Raw genomic sequence first — 11,654 nt, forward strand, 5'->3', positions numbered from 1 at the left:
AGAAATTCTCTTCATCTTTTTTTCAGCCAAAAAATCAACAAATAAAGAATGCAATGCTTGTGAAAAGGACTGAATGGTTGCCACAAATACAGAAAAAGATGGGAAAGCAGATATGAGCTTCAGTTTCCGAACATAAACACCATAGCGACTCCTGATCGCCCTTTGTCACACACGGAGACATTAAAAACTTGAAAAGATTAGGCCCACCATGAAAGACATGAAAGACCATGTTTAGTTCTTGTTTATTTTCACAGTGTTTTAGAGCCTATACTGTTCGTGTTGTCTTTGGTCTGAAGTGGAGAGGTGTCCGCTGAAGTAGAGGGATTTTAAATATTTACCTATCTGCGGTAATTGTTGTTCTTGGTTTCAGGTGGTGTGACCTTGCTCGTTAGCGGTTGTCCATTCATATCAAATATGACAGATATACTCGTAAGAGCTTGTAAAATTCTTTGTACGTGACCTGTGGCTTTATCCACGATCATAAAGACAATAATCACTGTGGAAGAGAAAACATCAACAACACAACTTAGAGTTTTGTAGCAGTCATTTTGAACAATTTCAGCCCACAAATTGGCCCCGACAGGACATATTCTGAACTATGAAACTTAAATTGGGAGAAAACGTGAATACGGCATAAGCTTCTCAGTAGGAGCTTTTATCGAAGGGGCGATAACTATTTTTTGCGATGACTTCCGTTTTGTAGATAACGGGCGTGCTATCGGGCGTGCTATTTCATGCGCGGCGTGACATCAGCGTCAATAGCTATAGCAAGGCTCTGCCTGGGTAAATTCCGACAAGCGACATGGCCTTAAAAGTAGCGACAGCACTTAAAGTGAAATCGCAACAAACGAGATCCTTTCTTTAAATTTCCGACAGCAACGTGAAACTGGACAAAAGCACTGACACGAGACCTTTTAAATCAGACAAGCGACACGGGACTCCCCATGGCTTGAAATTTAGCACATGCCCGTAACAATCTGATCGTCTTCAAAACGACTTTAACAACTCAAAGGTCAATTCATTCGAAAAGATTACTTATCAGAAAAATGTTTACGTCTGAGACTTAAGGGGGCTTATTTTCAAAAGGGTCTGCGAGACACAACGGTCTTTTTAGGAGTATAATCAAACCCTAAGCGACTGATAATGTCCTGAAGAAGCCAATATTTTAAAATTGAAATGTAACTAAAACGTTCCATTACAGTTGGTCTTTTTCCACAAGAATCGAACTTTTTTCCCTGGGCATTTTGATCTTGCAAAGTTGCCAATACTAGGAAGAATGGAAGACCAAATTATAAAGAATACCTTACTTAAACTTAGTTTTATTCACTGCTTCTCATTTCACTTTCTTCCAGTTTCTCATTTTTCCGTTATAAAATTGCCTCAAGTATCTTTCCCTTTACAACAACGAACTGATTAGCTCTTGTCTATTTCCCGGTTATTGAATGAACAGAGATGCTCCAAGCAAGGTTGGAGCTCATTAATTTTGGCCCTGTTTGTGTAAAATCCCGAAAACCGTGAAATCCTTGGAAAGCGTAATGATAAGGTAAGAAAATTGCAAAGCCGCAGAAAATGGCCAGAAAATCCGGCCGCCTATTCTGTGCTACAATCTTGAACGTTTCAAATGGAAAATGAAGATCACCCTTCCCCCCAATTTCAATGATCAATTAAAAAATGGCGGGTTTCAACTTGCGCGCGGATTCATCATTGATTCTAGGGGAGGGAGGGGGGGTGGTACTAATTTTTCATTTTATTTTGTCCAAGATTGTAGGTTTAGCGATATAAACCATGAACCGCATACAATTCTTTTCAATTTCTTAAAATTAAAAATGACCCATTCGTCGAATCGGCGTATTATGATATATCATAGTCCAAATACATATTGTTTTCAAATATATTTCATCTGTCGAAGCTATTCCAGATATTTTTAAAAAGTCAAGGATTTTAAGCCTCAAAGGATTTTCCATAGTTTGAATTTTGACCCTGTCTCAGGGTGCGTTTTTTTGGGATAATCCAATTAAAACGGATTAGTGATCTCAAGGATTCTTCAGCGTCAAAAAAAAAAAAACGCAAAATCCGAAAAATAATTATTTTCCACTGGACAACGCAAACAAACAAACCCAGAGTTGCGTGCACAATTTGAAAAAAAAAACAAAAAAAAAAAAACAAGTAGCGGTTAACTGGTTTGTTTTGGAGAAATTCTTCTCTGAAATGCCGCCAGAAAAAAAAGTACCGTAGCGATTGATGAAAAGAAATGGAGAAAAGCATGCGTTTTAAAGTACAAATCGATGACAGAGGGTATTTTTTAGCTGTAGGAAAGGTGCTAACAATATTATTGCTGTCAAAAACATAGCCCGCGTGGCAAGCGTTTCCGTGGAAGATGTTTAATGTTTTGGCCGCGCGTTTTGGCCCACCTCCATTTCTTTTGAGTTCGCCCTATTCTCGCGCGGCCGAAAAAAGAATTCCCTCCTCGCCCGCTGGAAACGCGTTGCTATGCAAGCTATCAAAAACATTCCATCGCGTCTTTGATCGCACGGTAAAATGGCGCGAGAAAAACATCTGGGCTAAACTGTTATGTACGGTAGCTGGTTTGTATCAAAACCGCTTGTCAAAAGTTTTTTCAAATCCTTTCCCAAAAATTTAACGCTGAACTGCTAAATCTCAAATATCCGGATTTAGATTTGATATGAAGTATCCTCCTCGACTGTGGATACTTCGGATTCTTGATCCGATTTTCCCTTTTCGGATTTTCCCAAAAAAACACACCCTCACTCATACCAACCCCCTAGAAGATAATCACTCCTAACATCTCCCCACAGGTTCATGTGCAGAACAGTTTATAAGCAAGGAACTTGCACAAAGGACTCAAACCCACTTTCTTTCAACGTCAATTCAAAGAATGCTGAAATCATAAATTCATAGGCTTAACATTTTGTAATTACTCGGGGGCGAGGTGAATTGAGATTCACGAGGACCCACAGATCTGTTCTTAAAAGCATGTGTTCGGTTTTCTTTGGACTTATTTAAAAGAGTTCTTGTTGTCAGGAAATAATTTCTTCGTTGGAATGTGGAAAGACTTGGAACAACCCACCAGCTTTGGATTTAAGACTTAAAACCAGATTTCTCGGATTTTCTATGCTCTGGTCCATGGCGGTAGGAGTGCCGGTATTTCGCATTATTTATTAGATTATATTACAATCGCGACTCCCACACTCCCACACAAAGATTACGGATCGACGGATGTCGAAAGTCCGTGTGCAAGAGTCGTTAAGTATGCAAATGATCGGTCGTTCGGTTTACAGAAATTTGACTCCAAAAAAACATTTGGAAATTGGTAGCAACAGCTGTTGTTCTAGGCAATATCGGCCAAAAGTACAGCAAGAGTTGCAAATAAATATACACGCCATTTTAAGACTATGTAAGAAAATGGCAAGGAAATTTGCTGAGTGACTGGCCATTTTTTCCGCTTTTTTTTTAGGGTTTCATTAAGTTCTTCAGTATGAGACTGGAGTTCTTTTTTATTCCAAGGGGAATCTAAAGACTTTGAAATGAACAATTTTGCTGAGGTTCATATGAATGCCAAATGTAATCAGAAACGGAAATGAACATTAACTAGCGGTGGCCCTTCTAAAGCTTTTGTATGTTGCTGAAATGGGCGATAAATCCTTTAAGCTCTTTTTCATTCCAGCTAATTGGAAGTTTTCCCTTTTCGTCTTCAACCAAAATTAGCTTCAAGGAAACTGAAGTGGGTTTGCAATAGCCTTTTTTTTTTTTACTTCTTGGACTTTCAGTAAACGAAAAATTAAGAAAATTGGCCAGAAATCCGCCGAAGCAAATGCTTTCAAAAGCATGATTTTTATTTACGAATCTGATTCTTTATAAGAGGTCAGCAAAAAATTGCTAGAAAATGAAATTCATTGTTCACGAATTATACATATCAGGATGAAGTTGTTTTTAGTGTAAAATTAATTAAACATATTTAACACAGAGTTGTGATCCATGTTTTGTTCTCTCTTAATTCGTAACTTTTGCTAGTTGTTACATTTAGGTTTGAAACTTGATAGTTGTGAATTTTCAGTGTTTTCATTTTTTTTAAGGCGTTGAGATATTTCGATGTTATTAATTAAGTTAATAGATCGTTCATGTCAGTGCCGTTCGCCTACGTACTCAATTTTAATCTCCGCGACAAAATGTTTGCCAAATTTCTGCCAAAAAAGGAAGGCGATGTTTCATAAGACCATTAGCAAATCCATTACTCTGATGCTTACATCATCAACGGAAAGTGCTTTTCCCGTCTTCCACGCGTGACACTCGTGATTCGCTCACAGGCTAAACAGAACTTGCTCACTTTGACCACTTAAGCCATTTTAAACTAATCTTTTTCCATCACGCCTTAAAATAAATGACCATTGATCAAGATAAAAAGAAGATCTTTCACAAGCAGTCACGCGGTCGGCCAAAATTCGCACTTGTTGGTATGATTGAGTTCTGAACATTAACAAAACACTTCTGAACAAATGTTTACACGTTTCACGCAAAAGCAACGTCGCAATGTTTTGAATGCAGAAAAATATTTTCCTCTTGGTCAAGAGCGCATTTTTTGATGAAATGCTCTTGTCGTTTTTTTGAAAGTCTCTGAGGACATTTTAGCATGCAATTTCCGGTGCTGGCGTTGCTACTATATAGGGTGCGTCAGGAATTCGGGTTATGCATTTAGTCCAGGCATGCGTGATCCGTGACGCAGGCGACCTGTGCAGAAAAATGGAAATGCACAGTTTCGTTCGTCTCATCAAGTTGTGTTCTTACCGGAAATCTGTTTTTTAATTTCATCTCCAAGATGTTTTTTGTTCTTGCGTGTTTGAGCTACATTATTCAACATTCCTTTGGCTACAATCTAGTGACCGAATTACCAATCATTAGAAAGGGAGAAAACGGCAGTTATTTTGGATTTTCTGTGGCTACTTACTCATTCTTCGACTCCTATGGCGATCTGGACTCACAAGGCAGAAAGAGGAATTATTCCTGGTATGAGGACTGAGAGCCTCAATTCCCTTGCGTTTTGGTGTATTTCTCTGTGTTTAAAATATGAATATTGTCTGTATCGTTTCCCCAGGCTATTGGTTGGAGCGCCAAAGGGTAATACCACCGAGCTACAAGATCTTGGAGTCACTAATCCCGGAGTTGTTATGCGGTGCGACTTCAAAAATGAGTTGGGCTGTTCTGCACTTCCGTTTGAGACAGAAGGTAAGATAAAGGTGATTTATTTTGTGTTGTAGGCTTTCCTACATTATTTCCTTCAACACAGTTTTCGTAGCATTACGTTGTAACACTACCGTGAGTTCTTTGAAGCAATTCATCGAAGTCACCTTTGGCCAGCTGTAGTATAGAGGTTACTGCTACAAATATAAGCTTACTGTAAAAAAACATCTGCATGGGGCTGTTGTGAGTGAAATTCTCGTTAAAACGAGTTGTTTCCATATGGAACTTTTTACACTGATCAAACAAAACATAATTTTAAAATAGTGTCTTGATTTTGCCCGATGCAGACCTGCCGCGTGCGTACGTCGATCGCGTCCCTGCAGGACTATGTTCAATTTCATCGTCGTAGCAAATTTAAACAATATTGACACTGTCATTTATGCTAGAGAAACTCAAATTTTGTTTCCTGTTCTATGATATGTTTTAATTTTTTACAAATTTCCTAACTGGTGTAGTTATGACAAAAGTAAGTTTGAAGTTTACGAATCGAGTATCGTGACATTAGCAGCGCCAGACTGCAAGTGTGCGTTTGATGTATTTTGTTTTGTTGTGCCCAGAAAATTATTCACGCTTATGTCAATACGTTCGCCTGCTAATGCACAGCAGAACCAACACCTCATTTTCTTTAGAAGCTAGAAACTTGATACTTTATTGTTGACATTGTTTGTGTAAACTATTATGCTTTTAAAGGAGTTTCATTTACTCACTAGCAATGGAGTGGCTATTGTGCCGTTCAGAAGGAGATGCGTTCTTCTGGTAGGCATGTGACACAGCTTCGGTTGGCGATTATTGCAAGAATAAAGTTTGTTTTGTCGTTGACCCACCGGGGGTTTATTCAATAATTCGTAGGCTTTTATGCCAGCAGGACGCAAAGGGATTGCCTGGAAATAAATTATTACGAGTTTAATTATTTACCGACGGGAAAAAAAACTGTGTTGCCATTTCTCTTCATACACGAAGCGATCGATCTATTCCCTAGGTGACGTTTTGTTATCTTTGCGACTGTCAAAAATTGTCGTCATTACAATCTCGTCCTTTGTTGGTACCTTAGCGATCTATTTTAATCACATAATGTGAAATAAATTCATCAGGCGGCTGCTAGCAGATGTCTTCGCTAAATTTGCGATACAAACTTTGCATTTTAAAAGCTTGAGTCGAATTGTTACTCAAAGATAATGGACCATTATTTTTTGCTTGCGATATTATTATTTTCTTTTGACAGAAATAATGGATCGAGGTTTCCGTTTGTCGTACTCGATTTGACACGGGTATTTTATTAGAACGAAGTAGAACGGTCACTGTTCACTATAATGATACAAAAACTGGTTTACAAACTTTAAAAAACTCATTTTCTTAAATGTTCTTTATAATAATGACCAAAGTAAATTTATAGCTTTACACATTCTCCTGACTTAAAGCCAAAAATAATGTTCTTAAGTGCTATTATCTATGCAATACACTCTGTTTGAAAATGACTTCTTTTTTTAATATCTTATGTTAAATTATTTTGGTTTTGTGGTCCTTTTATCAGAATTTTTCATTAGCTGTTGATTCCCTTGAATTTTTTGTGGCGTCTTGTCAAAAATTTGTTTTGAAGTGAAACTGATTCTGTGGGAGTCACTAATTGTTTGAATTTCTTGATTTTGAACCAATAAAAAATCGGAAGGTTTGCTATTCTGAAGTAAATTCATTTACTTGGAGGGAATCTCCTATTTTGGTGTATTTGAAGGAAATACAGAGTATTTTACTTCTCTTGCTTCGAATCATGCCAGTAGTGTTTTCACTAGTAAGCTTATTTTGTAGTTTTATATAATTTCCATGGCAAACTGATAGAAACGTGAAAAAATAAAATTCTCTTCATTTGTTTTGTACAGTACAGGGATAATAAATTTCATGGCTTAATTGGTTACTCTATTGTATTTTTTCAGACTTCCTTTTGTCGCATCAATTATTTTATCTTTTCTTTTCTCCCTTATCTGTTCATAATGTTGAAATACAAAGTTTTGTAAATTACACAATGACAAAATCTATTTTAACATCTGTAAATATGCGCATGTGTCAGAATCACTCGTGTGATTTCCAGATGGGTGATTCACTCTTTATTTAAGATTTTTTTAGAAGAACGTTAAGGCTGAGAATTTAACCAGATTTAACCAGATTTGAAGAAAATACTAAGAACGTGCCCAGGCTGAGAGTCAGTTAAGATTTACTTTTTTGTGCTCCTTTGTTTTTTGTTTTCATGGCTAGTGAAGGTAAAAAAAAATTAAATTGTAGTCTAACAGGACATTGAATTCACATACTGAGGGACATTTTTTAACATTAACAATATTAATGACTGCTTTTCGTATTGCATGATACATTGAAGAAAAACTCTGTTAATTGCGGTCAAACTTAGTGAGCTCATTTTAGGCAATATGAAGAAACTTTCATTTAGCAGGGCTGCTATATTTTTCCTGAGTTGAAGTCCCTTGGGTATTGGTCGTGATGCCATGTGATTTCGGCATTTGGATGCCATCTTGGACTGATACACTTCCCAAGGGAAGTCAAGTCCTATTGGGCAGGGTAATGGATTGGTGACTGGCCGGCACTACCCCATGTTATACATGCTGGGGTGTCACGCTGTTTGGCTATCCAGCAAGAAAGGTTACTGATCTCCCACAAAACTGACATTACTGCATTGTAACATGTGTATTCCAGAACTGTTTTTAATAAAATTATTAGCAACAAGTTAACAGTAATAGTACTTAGAGTGTGACAGCTTTGTCACTGAACAAATACTAGAAAAAGGTACAAAATGATTCCTTCAAAAATTTTCAACTACTTTCAATTGCATTGGTGACAACATGGGAATATTCCATTTTCAAAATATCAGATATCCATCTTGATAGTGAGGCAGTGGGGACAAAAACGATGGAATGAGTGTGAAAATTATTTGCATATCATCCACTTTCCTTTGCCTTTGTCCTCTAAACCTCTCTTTCAAGCTGAATTTTGATATATAAAAAGAGGCCTTAGTATTGAATGCATCTCACTAATCCTTGATTATTAATAATAATAATAATAATAATAATAATAATAATAATAATAAGTGGAAATCAAGGCAGAGTAACCGGCTGTGAGAGAGAAATTTCTGGCAAACTGATGGTGATAACCGGCTTGTAATGGAACTCCTGCAAGCTGTAGCCAGGATGTAATTTTAAGTACTAGTCTGACAGTCATTTTCGCAAGCCCAAAAAAATCCTTGTAAGCACAATGATAATTTCCTCAAAAATTTTCCTCAAAGAACTTTCACTTGCCCGTCAGGCAAGTGAAGGATAAAATCCACTAGCTTGACAGGAAAAAAAAAAAAGTGCCCCGGGCTATTGGGTCCCAAGCATTTCTTTGCACGCTGTGTTGTTAGTAGGTGTGCACTCTCACCACTTCACCTTCCCTCGCTCTAAACATTTTCACAACCACAATATTATTTTTTTTCATTTTCACTTTCCTGCCTTTTTAGGGGACACAAGTACAGAGATAAAGAGCAATGGATGGCTTGGGGTCTCTGTGCTAAGTGCCGGATACAATGGTGCTGTTTGGGTAGGTAAAAAAATTGGGAACCACCTAAAAAAAACAACATTTTTTTGGTGCAGCAAAACTGCTGCACCTGTCGAATCCTAGACTGCTATCAGTCCCTTTTGAGTCAGTGGAACTGCCTGCTTTTAGTAATGTATGCGAGCTGAGGGGAGAATTGGGATAGAGCAAGAAAGAGGATCTGGACGCTTTTCTGTAACCAACACATTCAGAATTTACAGTTGCACCGGTCCAGCAATGGGAAATTCAGATTGGTCCATTGACAGTGGACCGCTGTCAGTATCTTTTTTCGCTGTAATATTACATGTATTATAGATTGTGACGCTAATCTGTCTTTGATTTTTCCTGGGAGAAGGGCATCATGTTAAATTCTTGTTTCATTTGCAAAGTACAATAAGCCGTCAAAGCTCTCCTATTGGGCAAGGATGTTATGGCTGTGCTACCAACTGGTTTTGGCAAGAGCATTTATTATGGGAGCTTTCTCCTCTTAAAGGATACGGTTGACCAATCGTGGTAATCGTTCCTCCCAGCAGCATCAGCAAAGACCAGATTCTGTCGAACAATTATGTAATTTACGGGAAGTTGCCTATGAGAAGAAGGAGAATGTTGTTAAAGGATATGGCATCAAACTAGTATTAAGTCTTCTTTTCTGTAGAACAAGCTCTATCTTTAGACTTCACTGATTTGAAAAAGCTCAGAACAGTAAGGCAACGCCTGAAAAATGCCAGAGTGCTTATAATGGCCCACCAACAGACCTTTTAGTATGGCCAAAAACCCCAATGTCATGCCAGTCATTGAGCACATTTTTGCTTCTAGTCATGAACAGAGTTAAATTACCTTTAACCCTCTTTAAAATGGTACGACGATGTTAGCTACAGGCAAAGACATTTTCATAATTCTGCGGAATTCTCATCTTCATGCGCCAACGACCAAACTGCGCTTTGGCTTCCATCAATCAAACCGTCTGATGCCTAGCAAACCACAGGTGCTAACATCAATTGATGTGTCATAACCTTCCAATCAGCATCTTTTGTTCCCACAGTACAGTCGTACATTTGAACTTGGCGCTGATGGAAAGTGATGAAATCTTTTCAAGTCTTTTTACTGAAGAATCTCTAAAAAGATATCATAATGGTATTCAAGCTGTGAACTAAGCAAAAAGTCCAATTCACTTTCCTGAGGCAGAGTCGATATCCCGGCTATGCTCGGAAATTTGATTGATGGAAGCCCTTGAAGGTGAGATTCCACAGAATTATTAAAATTACTGCGAAGAAAAATATTTCAGTTCAGGGACAACTTAAGTTAATTTGTCTTTTCTTTTGTTAGGCTTGCTCCCATAGATTGCTTGTCAAAGCAGGCAATTTTTACACCTACCCTGGAAAATGTTACAAATCCACGGATTTAGGAAGCTCTGTTGATCCGTCGAATTTTTTTAAAGACCCTCTTGATTACTGTGCTACGCAAAATCAAAGTAAGTTTTTTCCTATTGTTATAATTATTATTCATATTAATTGCTTCATTATTGTGCACGAGGAAGGATACTGATTGCTAATCTCGTCAGTGATACATGTATTTTTACAACCATCGAAAATTCTGATACAAGATGATTTCAACATGATTTATTTAACTCAGAGCTCTCAGTTTCACATGATATATAGGTTAAATTTACATGGGCAACAAACAAAGTTCCGCTAAGGTGTAACAACAAAGTACAAAGTAGGGAGCAAGTTGGGATCATCCAAATAGCAAACTCAAGGCTAATCTTGTGGATGACCCTTACGATAAAAATTGTGATACAATTACAGACAGAATTAAAAATATATTTTTTTATAAAAAGGTATTTCTTTATGCACTAAGGTAGGTAATTAATTAGAATAACAATTAAGCATAGAGTTCTTATTGTGAGGGTTAACGAAATATTCTAAGAGAATTTGAATTAGTTATACTTGTAGGCAAGGAATTCCAAAGGCAATGACCAGTAAATTTTAGGGAGTGTAAGCCATATTGAGTGAAGATTCTTATTACGTGATTGCCTTGTTGAATAGGAATGAACAGAAGATGTAAAATTGAAATATTTACTGACACAGGGGGGTAACAATCTGTGTGACCACTGATAAACAAAAGAGAGAATCTGTGATTCAGTAACATCATTGAACTTTTAAAAGTAGATTGAGAGATTTGAACAGAGGTTCAGAATGGGATTTTGGTTCATAGAAAGATATTATTCTGATTGCTCTGTTTTGGATAAATTATAAATAATTGTGTTAGAAATGAGGGAAAGGTTAAACCCCAGACATGGACACCATAAGTGAGGAAAGGATAGATAAGAGAGTAATAGAGCATGACAAGAATATGTTTGCTGACAAAATGTCTCACTTTTGACAAGATAACAACAGTTTTTGATAGTTTCAAATAAAGCTCATTAATATGACTTTTCCATGTTAAGTTGGAATCAAATGTTATGCCTAGGTACTTAGTAGAGACAACTTGTTTAATAAGTTAATCATCAATTTTTAATCCTTAAGGACAGATTAGGTTTTAGTTTACTGGAATGAAAAAGAATAAAATTAGTTTTAGAGATACTAAGTGCTAATCGATTACATTTCATCCATTTGGCAACAGGTTTTAGTTCATAATAATTAATTTAGGGTTGCTTCAAGGTGACTAAGGTTTTTGCTAGAAAAATAAGTGTTAGTATCATCAGCAAATAGATGAAATGTTAGTAAGCACGAAGTATTGGGCAGATCATTTACATATATGATAAGAAAAAAAGGGATCCTAGAATAGATCCTTGTGGAACACCACAAGTCATTGGTAGGGAAGTCGAG

The 11,654-nt window shown here is 37.1% G+C and overlaps 1 protein-coding gene across 1 annotated transcript in view; it reads left to right on the top strand.

Moving 5' to 3' along the window:
* Positions 1–4,703: 4,703 nt before the first annotated feature.
* LOC138045845 (integrin alpha-7-like) overlaps positions 4,704–11,654 on the top strand; it is an 11,757-nt gene continuing 4,806 nt past the window's right edge. The window contains exons 1-4 of the mRNA XM_068892484.1: positions 4,704–5,022; positions 5,111–5,241; positions 8,753–8,832; positions 10,153–10,297. Of these exons, the coding sequence (XP_068748585.1) occupies positions 4,835–5,022; positions 5,111–5,241; positions 8,753–8,832; positions 10,153–10,297 (544 nt within the window). The 5' untranslated portion in view covers positions 4,704–4,834. The remainder of the gene's footprint in view (positions 5,023–5,110; positions 5,242–8,752; positions 8,833–10,152; positions 10,298–11,654) is intronic.

The sequence above is a fragment of the Montipora capricornis genome, chromosome 1 (genome assembly GCF_036669925.1).
Source record: "Montipora capricornis isolate CH-2021 chromosome 1, ASM3666992v2, whole genome shotgun sequence".
Lineage (NCBI taxonomy): Eukaryota > Metazoa > Cnidaria > Anthozoa > Scleractinia > Acroporidae > Montipora > Montipora capricornis.